Raw genomic sequence first — 19,378 nt, forward strand, 5'->3', positions numbered from 1 at the left:
ATTTCTGTGAGTTCAATAGTCCTTATTTCTGTCTCTACAACAGAAGCTTCTATTTTGCAGTTCATCGAGACTGTGCAAAAGCCCCTTCCTTCCTGGCTGGGCTATACCTAGGCAGAGAATGAGTTTTTAATGTGCAAACCCATTACCATAAACGTTTGGTAAATGCTGCAGCTAGAATGCAGACAAACATTTAGAAGATGGTGGCTGAACTGCAGGGACTCAGAAAGAAGGGCCAGCATCAGGAAGGAACTGAGATATTGGACATGAAGCTGGCCCAGACCCTGGCCACCACCTGGTTTCTGGAAATAGAAGGAACCATCTCCTCGAGTCTGGGAAAGAGACATGGTTGAAGCAGAATCTGCTGCCCGCTACTGGTTGTTGACCTCCAGCTTCTTTATTCCGTGTCCTTGCCTTTCCAGACATTAGAAGAGTTCTGGGGAGTTTCTCATGACCCTCTCTTTGAACACAACCTTAATGTCCCACTTGAACTTTCACAACAGCATATTAAATTCATCATTTCAATTGGACACCAAGACAGCATCATCATTTCATTTCATTCATCATTTCATCATCCCATTGATCGTCGAATTCCTCAAGTGCTTTCAGTAACATCTCCATTCGTCCAAGCCCTGAGATTTTAGAAGCCTCTCTTTACTCATCCTTCCCAATGATGCCGTATTGGAGACTCTTTCAGGGTCAGGGGAATGAGACCCATCATTGTTACTGGTTTTGGCATATTAATACACCATGGGGACCTTGCGAGACTCTCCCAAGTGGGCAGGAAACTCCCGGTAGTTTGCCAGGCTCTCCCAGAGAGAGAGGTAGGCTAGAAGATATCTTGAGCATGGCGGTGGCTAGGCTCCGGAGGTCTTTGGCCGCCAGGAGCTCTGCTCGGGACAGGGAGGGAAGCTGGAGCCCATCCCCTCCAAGGGGGCCCCAGGGAAGACAGCCAGGTACTCGGGCAAGAGACTCTCTGCCAAGACACAACAAATGAAATACTCGAGTGAGGTGCCAAACCATCCTATGAAGAAGGAAGGGCCAAAGAGATACTACAGCAAGTAGGGTACTTATCTTAAACATGGCCAAACCCAGTTAGATGCCCAGCGCCTCACATGGTCCCCAAGCCTCTCCCAAGTGATCCGTGAGTGCAGATCCCTAAGTGGAGAAAGCCTTGAGCACTGCCAGGTATGGCAAAAAAAAAAAAAAAAAAGAATTTCAAAGGAGATATGTTAAGACCTTTCTAGAACTAGTTTTGGAGGCTCCTTCCCCAACCCCCGCACTGCCCCAATCCAAGTATATCAAGAGGTAAGGTAGTAAGGAGGCAAAGAAGGGTTTCATGGGGAGGAACTGCATGAAAGAGGCTGGGCTATAAGCACCACTCCCTCTCTCGTGAGGAAAGAGCAAGGCACATACCCCTCGATAAAGGCATATTGGGCAGCCAGGCGTAATACCCCTAGAGTTTAGTCAGAATGTCCCAAGACCTGGGCACCACTGGAGTTGAAAACAAGAGCAAAGATCTGAGGACCGCCTTGAGAAGATGCTGGTAGAGCTGGTGCTCAGGCCAGCTCTAGGCTCCTCAAGTTTGTTTGTCAAAGGGAAAAGCAACTCTGGGCTCTGAGAGACAGAGATGTCTCTGCGCACACACCCGGGCCCCTGCCCAACAGGGCCACACCAAGGAACAAAAGCACCACAGTCCCTAAGGGAGGACTTTCATGCTCTTTCCACAAGGGACCATCTATCTTCACTCCCATTCCAGTCGTCGAATAATATTCTCAAGGGTGGCACTGAAGAGTTTCGGTGAAAAGGTGTCACCCTGCCGCACCCCTCTCTTTACGTCAATGATCACTTCCTTGTAGAATGGTGAGATCCTGGTGGTGAATCTGTAATACAGCTTGAGGAGGATCTTGATATACTGAGTTTGAATGCCCTGTTTGGCTAGGGCTTCGATGGCCACTTCACTCTCAACAGAATCGAAGGCCTTTTTTAAGTCGATGAACGTTAGAGCAGCATCTTGAACTCTTGTGAAACTTTAGTGAGTTTGGTCACTGTGTAGATATGGTCAATCGTGCTGAATCCTTTTCAGATCCCGGCTTGCTCACATGGTTGTCCTTCATCTAGTGTTCTGCCTATTTTATTCCACAAGGGAATGCAGGTGAGGGGTGCTGACCTTCGGGTTCTGAGGATCCGGAAAAGCCAGAGCCCAGGAAAGACTCGTCCTCAGGGCCAGAGAACAGTGGGTACAGAGAGTAGGGAGCTTCAAGTATGAAGCCGACCTAGGTTTGATCCCCGGCATCCCATACAGTTCCCTGAGCATTGCCAGGAGTGATCCCTGAACACAGAGCCAGGAGTAACCACGGGGTATCACCAGGTGTGGCTCAAAAAACAAAGAGACAGAGACAGAGGGAGAAGGATTCACCCTCAGGGAACATGGGAGAATACGCGGCAGGGGCACTGCCCACCCCATCACTGCTCGAGACTGAGTCCCCATGATTGGATGCACAAACTCATCAACCCACCATCCTGCCCACACCACACTCCCGCATTCAAGTCTGACACAGTTCCCCAAGAAACAGCATCTGGGGGTGGGGGGCAGGGCTGCAGCACAAGGGCAGAGGAGGGAGCCCATGGCAGATACAACAAAGGCCTCATCCTCCCCCAGCTCCAACAGAAACACCCCCACCCCTGAAGGCTGCAGATAAGAAGCAGAGGCGGTTTCAGGGTTTGCTTTAGACACTGACCTGGACATTCAAATTCCTGAGTTGGGCATGTCTCTCACCTCCAATGAGCAGAAAAGTTCCAAGAAACAAGGGAAAAAGAAAAACCCTTATCCACTGGGTCCCCAAAGTATAAAGAACTGTGTCATAAGTTCAAGATCATCATAGGATCAATATGCAGCTTTTTGTATTAAATATAAGTTGCACTAAAACACAGTGGCATGACTCATCATTTGTAATATATGGTATGTGGGGGTTCCACTGTCCCTCCAGTAACAGGAATCTAGGACCCTGCAGGATCCCCCTCATCCTTCTCTCCCCCAACCTACAACACCCCTACTCTGTCCCTGTTCCCCACCTGTTGCCTCCCAGTCCAGGACCCTGGAGCCCCAGCCCAGTCCCCCTCTGTTCTCCTCACTGGGGAATGGGCAGAAGGAAAGTACCAGCTCCCGCCTGACCGCCTGAGCCCCCAGCCCCCAGGTCCCTGCCCTGCCCTGTCTCTCACTGTCTGTAGTAGGTTGGACAGTGGCCCTGCCCCCAGCTCCCTGTCTTTTCAAAATCTCAAATATATAACCTGATGGGGAAAGTGCTTCTTGGAAGATGTCATTAGTTGAGGACTCTGGTCATCTTGAATTCAGGGTGGCCCTAAGTCCCCTGACTCATGATGGATTCAGGATGGCCCTAAGTCCCCTGACTCATGATGTCCTCCAAAGAAGAGAGGAACCAGGGTGGGCGGGGAGGGAGGGAGCAGGGAGCAACAGAGATTCGAGTGATGTTTCCACAAATCAAGAGCCTGGGGTATCAGAAGCAGAGGGAGGACAAGAAGGAGTCCTCTGGGGACCCTGGGCAGGAGCAGGGTCCTGCCAACATCTTCATCTCCCTCTCCCAGCCTCCAGAACTAGCAGAGACTAAACTGTTGTCTTAAGTCCCCCAGCCAGTAGCACTGAGTGCCAGCAGCCAAGAAAATGAACAACCCGGTACAGCTCACGGGGTTCCTTCCCGCTGCCACAGCGATCAATGACCCACCCCTGGCGAGGGGAATGCTAAGGTTTGGGCTGGGACCCAGTGCCCTCGGCCAAGCCTGGGAGGAACGGGCAGGGGAGTGGACTGTAACTTTCCAGTGACCCCCTCTGACCGCGCTCCCCTACTGAGTAGCCCTGGAAGAAAATCAGACATCTGTCCCCACCCCCTCTGGGGCCACCGGCCCCCCAATACGTCCAGAGCCCAGGGGGCTCATCCCTCCCCCTCCTAGTAACCTGCCCTCATGCTGTCCAGTGGCTGAGGAATTTTCCATCCCACCCCAAGTCAAAGTCATTAGATTTAATCATTAACAGGGTGGGTGCTAATTAGCTGGGAAAGGTGATCATCCATGCTAATGGGGACACAGCTGGACATCAGGAACAGCTGATCAGACAAAGGTGGCAAGGAGCAGAACAGAGCTGCAGGGGGGCAGGGAGCCCCCCTCCCCAATTCTGGACACTGTGAGATCGCCATTTCTTTCTCCCTGTGTTTTTCCCGGAGGACACACTGGCCAAGATGCATTCACTCTGCATCCTTGATGAGTACTAAGCACTGAGCCAGGCACACTCAGTGCACCTCTCGGCTACAATAATGTGGATACCTGACCTTTATGGGTGAGGCGCGTGCGGCTCAGAGAGGCTGAGCCAGTTACCCAAGGTTGCTGAGCAACTCTGGCAGGGTTGGGATTCAGACGCGGGTGACTGGCTCTTTCCTCACCACACTGGGAGGGGCCAGTAAGTGTGAGGGGACAAGGTGGGAGTCTGAATATTGGGGAATCATGTTGATCTTCCATCTTCCCAGCCATGCCTCCACTTTTGTAATATCCATCGCTTCCGAAGGCTTTGTCATAGTGCCACCACCTGGGCCCTGCTAGGCACAAGATGACAATGGACGGGGCTGGAGTGATGGTACAGTGGTGAGGGCATTCTCCTTCCACACTCTTGACCTGACTTTGATCCCTGGCACTTCCAACAGTTCCTCATAGAGGCCAGGAGTGATCCCTGAGAGCCAAGTCAGGAGTAAGCCCTGAGCATCACCAAAAGACGCCAGTGGATGAGAGAATCCACTTTGTGAGCTACTATTAGCCAGCATTTTGCATAGTACTTGGCCAATGGGGTGGGAAGGATAAGGGCAACCCTTTACAGGCCAGGTGGGAGACAGAAGGCTAGCTAAGTGTTGGAGCTCTGGGCTGGTGATGATCTTAGGAGGATGAAAAGGCGGTCCATGGCCCTGCCTTGGGTTCAGCCAGTGCCCAACAAAGCTGCCAAAGCTGAACCCTGGTCTTCAGGAGAATGGTTTCATGGTTTCCTTTCTCTTGGCTTCCGTTTCCACCCTCCATCTTGAGGAGTTAGGATTAGCTGATCTTTTTAATTGTTGATTTGTTTCTGGCTTTTTTTTTTTTTGGATCACACCCTTGATCACACACAATGCTCAAGGCTTACTCCTGGCTCTGCACTCAGGAATTACTCCTGGAAGTGCTCAGGAGATCCTATGGGATGCCGGGGATTGAACCTGGGTCTGCCACATGCAAGGCAAGAGCCCTATCAGTTGTACTCTCTGCCGACTCGTGGACTGTCCAATCTTTAAGTCCCTTCCACCTCTAGCCGTGTTGGAGAAGCCACAAAGCATGCGGGAAATGAGCATCGCCTCGGTTTGACTCAAGAGGCTGGCCCCATTCCCAAGACTGCCAGCTGCAGGGGATGCATAGTGAAGTAGGGAAGAACTGTGATGACGAGCTTTTCACAGGCGAACAAGGACTCTGACAGCTGGAGGGGCTGGGCCTGCCCTGTGGGGCCACACAACTCCAAACACGCTCTTGGGACTCCCAAGAAGCTCCAGAAACTTCCCTTCTGGACAGGGCTACCATGTGGACTTTGGTGCCCCAGGGGACACACAGCCTCACTACAGGATCCCCCAGGTCTTGTCCTTAAGCCCCTCTGTCATGTCTAGAGGCGCAAAGTCGCCCTGAAAGACAGAGATTCGCTCCCCTGTGGGGCTTTGCAGGGTGGATGCCACCAGCTCTGAGATGATTCCAAAAGCGTCTCCGGAAATGTCTGAGAAGCTGCCGCGAACTGGTATGAGCAGATGGCTTCCTGGGGGACCACTTGGATGTGGTCGTTGCTCCTTTAGGTGTAGACAACTCAGTCTCCAGCCTCGCCTCCCTGGAACTGTGTGAGTCAGGAGAGTGTGTATATTGTGTACGTGCTTTTGTTTGGTTTGGGGTCCAAGCCTGGTGGTGCCCAGGGCTTATTCATGACTCTGCACTCAGGAATCACTCGTGGCAGTGCTCAGGAGATAAGGCAGGATAATGGGGATGGAACCCAGGTCTGCCACATGCAAGGCAAGTTTCTTACCCACTGTACTACCTCTCCGGCCCCCAAAACATGCGGGCTGAATGTAGCCACCGACAGCCCCAGCTACACTGCACACTGCGAGAAATGCAAAGAGGAAGCCTCCAGTTCTGAGACTTCCACCCTTATCTCTGAGTGACAACAGAGCAGAACTGGACATAACCGTACCATCATCTCGTCCACATTTCCTTTGGATGTCACATCCTCTTTTCATCAATGAAGACATTGAGATCCGAGTGGGGGTAGGGGTGGGGGCGGGGACCAGGGGAGTGATTGCCCCAGTTCGGTCTAAAGAGCTGATGTTCAAGGGAAGAAGGAAACCAGTTTCCTCTCTGCAAGACTTTGCCCTTGAAAAGCAAACTCAAGATCATCATACCTCCCTCCTCCTCCTCCTCCTCCTCGTAGCTCCTTGAGGGCGCATGAATTCATGCCTAAGAAAGTAGTCCCAAATGAGGTGGAGAGAGAAATAACAGCAGGGAGTGCTGAGAACGACACAGGGGTGCCCCGCTAACCCCCAGTCCAGCTCTGAGAAGTGGAGCAGGCTGTTAGCAACGGCATCACTGCGACTCCTCCTGGAACCTTCAATATTTCATGGAGCTGGAAGTGCAAGGCGTGCACCACCCGCCAGCGCGGAAGGGGCAAGGCGCAAAGCCCGGGGCAGGCTCCTGCTCTTACTCATCCCACCGAAGGTTTCTCCGGAGCAGGCAGCGGGCCCTCCCAACTCCCACAGTCCCCTGTGTGAGCAGCCCACGTCTGCTTCCACCCACCGGCCCAAGACGCTCAGCCAGCTCAGGGCATGATAAAGGGCAAAGTGACATCCACACCTTAGCTGCAGGAACCCCACTCCGGTTCACAAGGAGACCTCAGTGCCGAGGGCCCCTGACCCTCCACTTCCCACTCCTGCACCAGCACAGCCTGATGATCTCCCTTTCTCCCACCCCCCTGCTTTCTTCCTCTGCGCCAGCATCTTCCGGGCCCTTCCTCAGGCATCTCTGCAAAGTGAAGGAGCTCGGATCTTACCTTGGAGCTCTCAGCCAAGTCCCCCAGCTTTCTGGCCTGGGGTGGGGGGTCTGATCTGAAGAACCTGAGAAAGCCACATGAGACGGGGGTGGGGCTTCCAGGACAGGCAGAACAGAGTGAGGCAGAGAAAAGACGTGAGAGAGGCCTGCCTGCGGGTGGGTGACTGGGGTGCAGAAAGAGGGTCTCCTTCTCTTGGCGTGCCAGATGGAGATAACAAGGCACACAAGCAGCTCTCCATGAACTGTGGCCTTGGTCGTGCCAGGCTTCCTTGACTGGACCAGTGAGTTGGGGACGACTTTGCCATTTACAAAGGAGGAAGTTGAAGCGCAGCGGTCAGGGGAGTCTGAGGCTCTAGACACAAGTGTGTGGATATCTTGGTTTCACCCGGAAGTTCCTCTAGTGGGAAGGAGTTAGGGCATGACAAGTCACCTGTTTGTTTGTTTGTTTGCTTGCTTGCTTGCTTGTTTGTTTGTGGGCCACAGCCTGTGATGCTCAGAGGTGACTCCTGGTTATGCACTCAGAAATTTCTCCTGGCAGAGAACTTAAATAGGGGACGCTGGGGATCGAACCCCAGGTTGGCTGCATGCAAGGCTAATGCCCAATCTGCTGTGCTATTGCTCCAGACCCACAAGTCACCTATTTAAAGGATACTTTGGACCCTGCTCTAGATCTGTGTGATTAGGAGGTGAGGTGAGCAGAGACCAGAGTGAGTGCCTGTCCCCTAAGGGCCCCTGTGACCCCCGACCCGCATCCTCTGGCTCTTAGGGCCTCCACATCCCCTCCCTTCACTGTCACCTGGGGAAGGGGTGCACTTAAGGTGGGGGCAGGAGGGTCAGGGAGCCCAAGTAACTGGTTTCCAGGCTGGCTCTGCCCCATGCGAGATCAGAGAGACGCCTGGACATGGAATTGTGCCTAGGGTCAGCTATGTCTGAGCCTGCCGCCCATGGGACAGTAGAACAGGGGTCAGTTAGCACACACAAGAGACAGAGGTCAGGAGAGTGGTGCCTTCAGCAGTGCCTGAAAAAAAAAACTGATACACATGTAAAGAGATACAACACAGGTGTTGGGGGTAGGGGTGGCGGGGGAAAGGGGGCAAGCATGTGAAATCCAGGCCAGGTACGGCTGCCAGGAGGAAGAGAGACACAAGGGCTGAAGCAACCTCTCAAGGACAGGATGAGACCTAAAATCTGCATGGAACATGCCAGGGCTCCATCTAGGGTCAAGAAACAGATCCCTGGTCCTGAGCCCCCCTCAGGACCCCTGAGCCCTCTGGCCTACCTCCTTCTTTCCTCCACAAAGATCACCCCTCATTGCTCCTGGTGATCTCCAGCACCTCAGTCTCCTTCCTCAGCCTCTGGCAGGAGCCCAGCAGCCCCCAGGAACATCCTGCCCCGCCCCCCTCCTATCAGCACTGGCTGACATCTGAGTCCTACCGCAAATGGTTAAGTTCTTGGCCGGGCTAACCTCCACCCCACCAGCTCGCACATCCTTCTCATTGTTCAGCAGAGAGACGAATTGGCAACCAAACCCCATCTGTAACCCCACCCAAGGAGTTTCCATCTCCATCCCCCACCGCGGCCCCCCTTGGCAGCCTGTCACCTGCTGATCCCCATAATTCAGCAGGCAGACCGAGAAATCTCTTTCACAGCATCATTGGCTCCCCGCCCCCCTGGCTCCTGCTGCCGAGCCCCAGATGGTCCCGGCTCCCTGAGCCCTCCACCCACTCGCACCAGCACCCTCTGGCCTCTGCAGCCCCCCACTTGCTGCGGCAGGGGCGCAGCGCCCACACTTTCCTCCAAGTTTTCACCTCCGCCCTAGACTCGCCACGGAAGTCCCTCTCCGCATCGCACCTTAATCCCTGCTGCTGCATCCCTGCGTCTCCCCCCACCTTCTCCCGCCAGGATCCCGAAGGAACCCCTCGGTGCGCCTGTGCTGTCTCCTCTTCCCAGTCCCCCAGCCCCCCTAACCACCTACACACACACACACACACACACACACACACACACACACACACACACACACACACACACACACACACACACACACACACCGTCTCAGAGAAGTTCTCGGGGACCGCCCCCCACCCCCACCCCTCGTGCGGGACTCGGGATACCTGGGTCCCCCCCCAGGTAGGTGATCGGGGACCTCCGGGCCCCGGCCACGCCCGGTGGGGCGGTGACCCCGCCCGCCCGCGGCGCAGCCACGACGGGGTTAAGGTTCGGCTCTGGGGGAGGGGAGGGGGCCGGGAGGGGCGGGTGGGAGCCAATCGGCGGCCGCAGAGTCCCCGGGGCCGCGGGCGGGGAGCGGCAGCCGCGAGCGGGGAGCCGAGCGCGCCGGGCTGGGGCCGGCGCCCGAGCGCAGCCGAGAGCGAGCGCGCCCGCCCCGGCCCCGACTCCCGCCGCCGCAGCGCGGGGGCCGCCGCCCCGGCCATGGAGCCCGACAACAGCCCGCGGAAGATCCAGTTCACCGTCCCGCTGCTGGAGCCGCACCTGGACCCCGAGGCGGCCGAGCAGGTGCGGAGCAGGGCGGGGCGGCCGGGGACTCGCCCCGCGGAGGACCCGGGAGCCCAGCACCGGCGCCGCCCTCCCTGAGCCGGGGGGGGATGCTCCGGGGGTCGGGGGATGCTGGGGAGCCTCCCTCCCCTCCCCCACCGCCAAAGCCCCCTCCGAGACTACCCTCCCCCTCCTCCGCCGCGCGCTGGTGCCCGCCCGAGTCCCGCTCTGCCTCCCAGCCCCCGGGGGACACGACCCCTTCTTCCTTGCCGCCCGCCTGCGTCCCCACCCCGCACCCGATCGACCCCCCACGGGGTCCGAACCGGGCGCGGGCGCCGAAGGGACAGCAGTGCGGGAGGGTGTGCGGAGAGGTGATGCCCGGCACCGGCGCTGTCGGAGTTCGAAGAAGAGAACCCGCCCTCCCAGGCCCTCTCCTCCAAGTGGGGGGCGCGCTGGCCGGACCCGGCGGGGAAGGGCCGGGGTCGTGGGGTAGGGGTAGGGGAGCGGCCCTTTGGCCGCCGCGATCGGGACACGTGGGTCTCTGCCCAACTCCTGTCCTCGGAGAGGGGAGCGGCCGTGGGGTGGGGCGGTGGCCCCAGGAAGCCCCGGCGAGGGGCTCTGGGGCGGGGGGCTCCGCCGAGCGATGCTGTGCTGACCGTGGCTCGGGGGGTGGGAGTCAGGGCCCTGGCCCAGCCTATTTTTAGCCCGGAGCAGCCTGGCAGAGGCGGCGGAGTGTGAGCAAGTGTGCGGCGGCTCGGCGCGCCGAGCGTGTGTGCGGGGAGCCAGCGCCGCGCTCCCTACTACCGCCACGGCGGCCAAATATTTGCTCGTTTGCTTATTGCTCCATCTTCCTGTGTCCTCCGCCCGCCAGTACGGCACTCCCCACAACCCCCAGAAATGACCCGCTTCCCACCAGCTCGGGTCTCGTCCCACCCCACCACCCCCCGCCCGCAGCCTCCCTCCTCCCCCCTCCCCCCCACCTCTGGAAACTTTGTGACCTCTTGGGGCGAGATGGAACCTGGCTGGGAGGGGGACGCGGGCTTCTCACACTCTCTCACGCCGGTCCCTTCTCCCGGGGGCCCGGTGCGGGGTTGGGTACCTGCATTCCAGCCCCACCTGGATTTGGGAGCGTCGCCCTTGGACAGCGGGAGAGATTACACTGAGCCCTCGCCCTCGCGAGGATGGAGAGTGTGGTGGTAACCGGGGGTCGAGGATGGAGAGTGTGGTGGTACCCCGGGGTCGAGGATGGAGAGAGTGGTGGTACCCCGGGTCCGGCAAGTGGCTGCAGAGCTGGGGGGAAGCACCTGGAAAGAGAAGCGTGGAGGAGTGTGGGCCTGAGGGCTGAGGTTTCAGAGCAGAACCGGCCCCCACCGCCCCAGCAGCTGACACCTGCCTCTGTTTGCGTTAGAGGACGCAGGTGGTGGTGTGTGCTGGGGGGGGGGGCTGAGGGGGGAGCTGGTGGAGGGGTCTGGGAGGCAGAGGAGGGCCTCTCTTCAGCCTTCGGAAGCCTGGGTTTCTCCTGCACCTAAAAGTGTTATTTGGGGTAGTCTCGACGCTCTGCAGTGTTGGGGGGAGCAAGAGCCCCTGACCCCACCGTCCTGAGGCTGAAAAAGGCTTTAGAAGCCCAGGTAGGGAGGAGGGAGGCAGGGGGAGAGAGCAGCGGCCACCCTGACCCGCTCCGCGGGGTGACTGGTTTGGGAATAAATCAGCAGCAGAGGTTCCAGGTGCCCTTGAGCGCTGGATCTAAGAGAAAGGGAAGAAGCCATCGATGGCTTCCTAGCAGTCGAGGTGCCAGAAAGTCTGACTTCTGTCCCGCACTGAGCACCCCGCAGTTCCCAGGGGCTCGGGCCTGGAAGTCCTGTCTGAGGCAGGGAAAGGAGTCTGCTCCCCCTCAGGTGCTTCCATCACCCTCCAGCTCCCAATTTCCACTGCACCCAGCCCACCCCCTCTCTAACTCTTGTACAGCTTCGCCCCCCGAGGCAGGAAAGAAACAGGAAACCCACCCTAGGAAAACAATGCCCCTCGCACACCCCACTTTGGGAGGGGGTACTCCCCAGAAGCAGTGCTCAGGGCTTACTCTTGTCTCTGTGCTCAGAGATCACTCCTGGTGGGCTCCAGGAAGCATAGGGGGTCCCGGGGATCTCTAACCCAGGTTGACTGCATGCAAGGCAAGTGCTCTATCTGCTGTGCTATGGCTCTGGCCCACTGCCCACTTTTATGAAGCACATGTGTCTGCCCGCTGGCCCCTGGCACATGGGTATCAGGAACAATCAGAGGCTGACCCAGATCTGCTCTTCCTGCGGCCCATGTGTGTCTCTATATGCACATGTGCACACACGTGCACACAGACACAGACACAGACACACGCACAGTACTAGTCCTGCCAGGGACCTTGAAATGTCACCCAAACCAGATATCCCTCGACCCTTTCTCTTTTCTTTCTCTTTTAGTAAGGGGTGAGGTGGTCTTTGGGCCACACGGGCTGTGCTCAGGACCTATTCCAGGCTCAGTGCTCGGGAGTCACTCTGGGAGGTGCTTGGGAGACTGTATGCGTGTAGCGCTGAGACTGGAACCTGGGTCTTCTGCATGCAAAGCCTGCAGTCCAGCCCCACCAGATGACCTTGGGAAGGCAGTCCCCTCCCCAACACCCCCTCCCGTGTGCTCCCTTTCCTCTTTGGGCAGAGCCAGAGCTAACACTGCCTCTCGCTACCTACTGGGACCCGCTTTCTGGGTGTCGAGAAGGGCCTGCATCTTGCCAGGCCCCCGTGGGAATGATGCAAACAACGGACAGGCGGAGATGCCACGTTGATCACTCAGTGGCTTCACCCTACCCTCTCGGTCCTGGATAATTTTAGCCCTTGTCCTGGCTCCATTAGCTCTCCCTCCCCGCTGTTGCCCGGAGGGACCTGAAGGAACTCCAACCCTACCGTTGCCCTCACTTCGAGCTTCTAAAAATCCTCTGGAGAAAGGGAAAACCAAATGTCCCAAGAGTCCTTGGACCGACTTCAACTGCAACCAACTTTACTGGCGGCATGACAAAAGAACAGCAGTGGGGAGGGATTCTGGGGCCGGCAGCCAATCAGCTTAACGTAAGTCACTTTCGCAGGGACCCAGAATCCAGGATACAATTTTTCAGCTTTAGATCTTGCCGCGTGTCCTGCGAGCGCTCTTCATCGGAGTCTATTTATCATGACAAGGATGTCCCAGACTCTAACTCCCAACCAAAGGCCCTGTGTCAGGGACAGCGACAGTGTCACCTGCCAGGACCCTACATATCCCCACCTCTAGGTAGACAGAGGGGGGCAGTCTCTGCAAGGGTTGACCCACAAATGGTTAATGCCCATTGAGGGGGTAGGCCGGGAGACAGAGGGGCAGGAGCCCTCTCAGGTTATTTCTGACCATTGATCCAGGATGGACGGAAGGCCATGGACCAGAAATCGATGCATTTAGCTGTGGGATGGAAAGGCGCACCCAGGCCTTGGGGAGAGGCACAGGCAGAAAGGGCTGGGGGGAGGGGAGTAGGGGTGGTCTTTCGGGTCCTCAGGGGAGGATGATCAGCTGCCTGGGACAGCAGGTTCCGAGGCATGTGGCATGTGGCCATGGGCCCACTTAGCCGCCCTGGGTGGCGTTGGGAGGGGGATTGATGCACCCCCGTGCACCTGATCTCTTCCCAGATTCGGAGGCGCCGCCCCACCCCTGCCACCCTCGTGCTGACCAGTGACCAGTCATCCCCAGGTAACCCCAGGGATGGGTGCTGACAGGATGGGGCCCCCTGGAGCCCGGGGAGAGGAGGGGGCTGCTGGCTCGGGCAGGAAGCTGGTGGCCAGATGCGCAGAAAAGGCTGGCAGGGCCACGCTGGCTGGCGAGGGCACGCGACCACCTGGCTCTGGGCGGCCCAGGAACTGAGGTGGTCAAGTGAGTGCCGGTTGCTGCGGCAACAGCCTTCCAGGTTTCTCCAGCAACTGCCGCAGCCCCCACCCCCAGAGGCAGTGACAGCTGGGAGGGGGAGGGCCCGCCTCCATCAGCCTCCTCACAGTCCCCGGAGGGGAAGGGGGGCTAGAAACAGCTCGGGAGCAGCTGGGATTTGGGTCACCCGTGTCCCCCTTGCAGTCTGGGGACAGAACAAGGGCTCGGGGCTAATCAGCGGCGTTGGCCCGAGCACAGACTGGAAGCTGGAGTCCAAGAGGCCGGGCCGGCCCAGTCTCCTACCAGTGGCCAAAGGCGTCTCTGCCGCCCGCCCTCCCAGCCCAGGGGGCTGCTCAGCTTCACCCATTTCAAACGGGGTGGGGCAGGGCTGGGAGCACTCGGAGCAGGAAGAATACAGCGGAAGGACCAAGCTGCCATCAGGAACCCCGGCACCCCTCGAGCACACAGACCAGCGGTGTGGAGGGGAGCTGGGGCCGGAGCAGCAGAGCTGGAGCCTGTGGTGGGGAGCAGCCCCCCAGTCACCAGGGCCCCTGGGGGGCTGAGCGGGCCCATCAGGAAGGAGGTTGCTGGCAGGGCAGGGCCCCCCACCTCTAGGGAAGTGAGCCGTGTGGGCACCACCTCGCTCTTTTGTCCTCACTCTCTCCCTCTCTGGTTGTTCCCCCAGAGATCGATGAGGACAGGATCCCCAACCCGCTTCTCAAGGTGAGCTCGCCCCTCCCACACGCGCAGGGAGCCCAAGACTCCGAGGGTCCCTCCTCAGACCCCCCACCCCATCTACAGGACCTTTTTCTTTTCTTTTTGAGTCACACTCAACGATGCACAGGGGTCACTCCTGGCTCTGCACTCAGGAATTACTCCTGGCGGTGCTCAGGGGACCAGATGGGATGCTGGGAATCGAACCCGGGTCGGCCGCGTGCAAGGCAAGCGCCCTCCCCGCTGTGCTATCGCTCCAGCCCCTACAGGACCTATTTGTCCTCCATCCCTCCCCCTTGCTGTGTTTTGTGACAGAGGGCCACACGCCTGACTGAGGCTCGCACACCCGGCCCTGGTGCTCACCAGGGGTTGTCCCTTTACTTGTGGTGCTTGCTGGGGTCCTGCAGTTGAGGTGCTCACACACACCTGGCTTCTGTGCCAGAGGTCACTTCCCTCTGTCGAAGCCCCCGGGGACCCCCAACTGCAGAGCTGCTTGCGCTGTGCTTAGTACATGGGGGTGGCATCAGGGATCAAACTCTCAGCCTCGGGGCTAGAGTGATAGGACAGCAGCTAGGGCGTGTGCCTTGCACGTGGCCAACCTGCTTTCCATCCCTGATACCCTAAATGGTCCCCCTGAGTCCCACCAGGGATGATCCCAGAGCCAGGAGTCAGTCCTAAGTATGACCCCCCCAAAAAAACAAAATAAACTCTCAACCCATACTCACAAAAGGGGCATTTTTGCTTCAGAGACTCCACACCCGCACCCCAGACTCACTGTGCTATTTTGACTCCCTCTTTCCTGCACATCCCCCCCTCCGTGTGCATATGTGTACATGCACCAATCTCCTTGCTCACCTGTGGCAGGAGGGGCTGAGAGGGCGGGACTTCCCTCCCCCACTATCTGAAACCCACATCTACCCCTGGTCTCCAACCCGAACACAGCAGGAGGGGCTGACCCCCACCCCCACCCCCACCCCACACTCTGTGTCCTTCACAGTCCACTTTGGCCATGTCTCCACGGCAACGGAAGAAGGTGACGAGGACCACACCCACGATGAAAGGTTTGGAAGACCCTCCCGTTCCCTTTCTTCCCCTCCCAGCCTGAGGCTGGCTCAGAGTCCCTGAGGCACAGGTGCAAGGCCAGGGAAGGTCCCTCACTCAAGCCCGCCTTCTTCATAGCCGGGTCCTGGCGAGAGGACCTGGGCCAGCTTCCAGCCGTGTCCCTGGACAGCCAGTGGTGGTGAAGAACCTGTTTAACCCCCTGAGGCCTGAAGACTCCCCCCAGCAGGGCAGTTCAATCAAATAAAATGTGTCAATTCATCCGCACAGGGCAGGCCCACCCATGGCATCCTGATATTCCTTGAATGTCAAATTGAGTTTTTTTTTTTCTACCACCCCCATGCCAGACTTTGTAACTCTGAGTTAGGAGGGCTCTTTGTAGTTGTTTTACAGTGCCAGGAATCAACCCCAGGGCCTCACGCCCGGCAGGCAAGGGCTCTGACTGAGCAGAAAACCACTTCCTTTGCCCCGGCCCTGATCTTTTGTCCTGAAAGGCGCTGCTCCCGCCCTTCTCTGCAGAGGAAGTCATTTTCTCCTCGAGTTGGAGTCCCTCCCTCCTCGTTGTCTAGGAAAAGGTTCCCCCTGTTTGATTTCAGAGACCCAACAAGTCAGAGCACAGCCCAAAGGATGTCAGGGCGAGCGTCCCCAGAGGAGACTCCGGGCGGTCATGTCAAATGTTCCCTCGCTTCCTCTGTGTCCCCAGAGCTGCAGATGATGGTTGAACATCACCTGGGGCAACAGCAGCAAGGGGAGGAGCCCGAGGGAGCCGCCGGGAGCACGGGGACCCAAGAGTCCTGCCCACCTGGGATCACAGACATGGAGTCAAGGAAAGCACACGGTACGTTCAGGCTAGCCTGGCAAGCTACCCGTGGCCTATTCGATATGCCAAAGACAGTAACAATAGCTCTCATTCCCCTGACCCTGAAAGAGCCTCCAATCATTGGGAAAGATGAGTAAGGAGAGGCTGCTAAATTCTCAGGGCTGAGTGAATGTAATAGAGACGTTGCTGGTGCCCGCGCGAGTAAACTGATGAACAACGGGATGACAGTGATACAGTGACACAGTGATACGTCCAGACTGGGGTGGCCCCGGGTCCCAGAGAGCGCATCACCCAAGCTGGAGCAGGAAGCTAGCGGTAGCAGCTGGAAACCAGGAAACCCTCCAAAGGAGTCGGGTGTGCCTGGACAGCGCAAATTTACTCCCTTCTGCCTTCCTTTCCTGAATGACACCGCCCCGCCCACCTTAGGCTTCAGAGCGCCCCCTGGTGGCGTCGTGGGAGGCTGCCCACCATCCCGCTCGCTCAGGCTAGAATCCAGGCTCCAGCCTTTGCCAGACTCTTAAGCCCCACACCTTGAGTCTCTAAAATGATGGCCCCTGTTTCACTAGGTTGTTTGCGAAAATTAAACGAGACTTTCTTAGCCCAGCAGCTGACACACACAAAGCCTGCGGTAAGCAGAAGCTGCAGCCGGTCAGGTTCCGCACGTCTGCGGTGCCTTCTACTAGCTGCGACGCAAAACTGAGAACTTTGACAATGACGCCATACATATCTTGTATCTTACCTAAGACCCCCCCCCCAGAAGAACACCCTGAAATCAAATATATTAATACTTCTGCAAAGAAATAAAGTCCCCCTAAGTGAAATAAAGACAGTCTATAAATAGATTCATTTCAGCTCAGGATTAGCCACCCACTAAGCTTGTACACACATACATCTTGTTAGTTTTTTTTTTTTTTTTTGCTTTTTGGGTTACACCTGGTGATGCACAGGGGTTACTCCTGGAATTGCACTCAGGAATTGCTCCTGGTGGTGCGGAGGGGATCCTATGGGATGCTGGGAATCGAACCCGGGTCGGCCGCGTGCAAGGCAAACGCTCTACCCACTGTGCTATCACTCCAGCCCCATCTTGTTAAATTTTTTAAGGGATTTTTTTTTTAAGTTCCTGGTGGCAGAGGGCCAGGGAGATAGTACAGAAGATAAGGTGCTTCCCTTGCATGGTACTGACCGGTGCTCGATCCCCAGGACCCTGTATGGTCCTCCAAACCCTCGTGATTACTTGTCACAAGTAATCCCTGAACCAGGGCCGGGATTAAGCCCTGAGCACAACCAGTGTAGCAGAGGAGGAGAAGAAGAAACTGTGACCAGAAAATCCAGTAGGTCTTGTCCAATTGCTCCCAGCTTGGGCTCCCCTTTGGAGTCCTGGGAATGTTGTGGTTTGGGGCATACACCCTCTCTCCAGCCCTTATGAATACTTTCTCTCTTGCAACACCCTTTTTCCTCTGTAGCGCCTGCAGAATCCACCCCTAAAACTCAGGAGCAGGGCGATGAGGAACAGAGCACAGAGGAACCCTCAGCCCAAACCCCACCATTGGATTCCCAGGGAGCCGACTCGGTAAGAGCCAGACTGGTATTGCAAACTACAACACCCAAAAGGAGAGAGAACAAAGGGGAATGCCCTGCTGCAGAGGCAGGGTGGGGTGGTGGGGGATGGGGTGGGGGTGGTGAGAGGGATACTGGGATCATTGGTGGAGGTGGATGGGCACTTGTGGAGGGTTGGGTAAACGATCACTGTATGAGTGAAATGCAAACACACAAGTTCATAAGTTTGTAACTGTACATCACAGTGATTCTCTAATAAAAAAATTTTTTTTAAAAAGAGCCGGACTGGGCTCTCCATCCACAGGAGAGCAGACAGCATGGACAGGTCAGAAGCTAAGACTTGGCTTCGAGGAAAGGGTCCGGCCCAACCTCAGTTGCCTCAAAGCGCTTGTCTCTGGTTGGAGGATTTGTGTTTCCTTGGGTAGGGAATGAGAACTGGGATTAAGCAGCAGCAGGAGGGGTAGGGGTTCAACTCTACGAGGGCCCCTGGCTCCCCAACTCCCCGAGACCAGGGACTCTCTGATAAAGAGCATTTGGAACCCAATGGGAGAGCCTCGCCTGTCGGGCCCGGGGAGACGTGAGCAGGCAGGGAGAAGAAGGCATTTGTGAAATATGCTCAGGCCTGAGGTCTGACCTCCTGGTGTCGATGAACAAGAGGCAAGGATGGTGGTGGGCATCAGGGGTTAGAGGCTAGCCCAGCGAGCTGAGGGGCTAGGCAGCATGACCTCTGACCTCCCACTTACTCTCTCTTTCTGCTCCCTTCCCCCACGACAGGTCTGAGGAGAAAAGAGGAAAGCGAAAACCAAGACTGCTGTTGGGAGTTCATGGACACTGGATCTGTTTCTTATTTCTTCACTTTTTGGGGAAAAATCTTGTTTTTAAAAAGTGATAAATTTGGTGTTAGGTATTTGGCATGGTCCTTCTTTCCCAACTTATCTTTATTCCTCCCGACTTCCCGACCCTCTCTGCAGCCCACCACTCACAGCCCTCCTTGCTTCTCTGCTGCCCCTGGAAAGCAGAAATAAACAGAGAGGCAGGCGGGCAGGAGAAACCACCCCCCTAATAACCCTGCCCTTGCTCCCCGCAAAGCCCTAAAGGAAGATGTGGGAGGAGGGGGAACAGCAGACAGGTGGGAGAACTAATTCCCATGGTACAAAGTAGGAGCGGTGACCAGATTCTCTTTTATTCTGGAAAAGATGAGACCACCTGCAGCCTCGAGACTTCCCCTAGTTCTGGAGGACTCCTGTCTAGCTGTAGCTGTGCTTTGGGTGCCATCTTCTGGAAAGAGGGGGAACTGCACCCTGGCCCTCTCCTGGGGAATGAGGGACTGAGAAGGGTGATCTGTTATACACCTGTTTTCCAAGCTTCGGCGTCCCTGCCTGCAATTTGAAGGTGCACCTCCCTTGACAGTAAGGAAATCACCTCCCTTTTTCCAAACCATGAGTAAAAAACACACACACACATTGTAAACGCAGGAGCTAAGAAATGGCCTTGCTAGGAATTGGAATCTTGTCCCAGAGGGTCCAAGCATGGACAGACTCACTGCCTTTGGTCTTGCCATGAGGTGGAGAGGAGAAGAGAGGAGGAAAAGCCGGGTTTGTGCCTCCCCTCCTCCCTTACTGGAAAAGCCTGTGATGGAGACGCAAGAACTTCAGAAGGACAAGGTCCCACACTGCTGCTCCACTGTGTGCCCTCAGCTCTTGGCCTCAGCCGCCCCAAGACGTG

The 19,378-nt window shown here is 56.9% G+C and overlaps 1 protein-coding gene across 1 annotated transcript; it reads left to right on the forward strand.

The window, feature by feature from the left end:
* The first annotated feature begins 9,402 nt into the window (after window positions 1-9,402).
* On the forward strand, window positions 9,403-18,560 carry PPP1R1A (protein phosphatase 1 regulatory inhibitor subunit 1A). Its single transcript, XM_055125756.1, has 7 exons — window positions 9,403-9,618; window positions 13,272-13,332; window positions 14,189-14,226; window positions 15,215-15,278; window positions 15,980-16,114; window positions 17,560-17,666; window positions 18,428-18,560. Exons 1-7 carry the CDS (start codon window positions 9,535-9,537, stop codon window positions 18,431-18,433), a joined length of 495 nt encoding a protein of 164 aa, XP_054981731.1. The 5' UTR covers window positions 9,403-9,534; the 3' UTR covers window positions 18,434-18,560.
* The last annotated feature ends 818 nt before the right edge of the window (window positions 18,561-19,378 follow it).

This window comes from Sorex araneus, chromosome 2, assembly GCF_027595985.1.
Source record: "Sorex araneus isolate mSorAra2 chromosome 2, mSorAra2.pri, whole genome shotgun sequence".
In the NCBI taxonomy this organism is placed as follows: domain Eukaryota; kingdom Metazoa; phylum Chordata; class Mammalia; order Eulipotyphla; family Soricidae; genus Sorex; species Sorex araneus.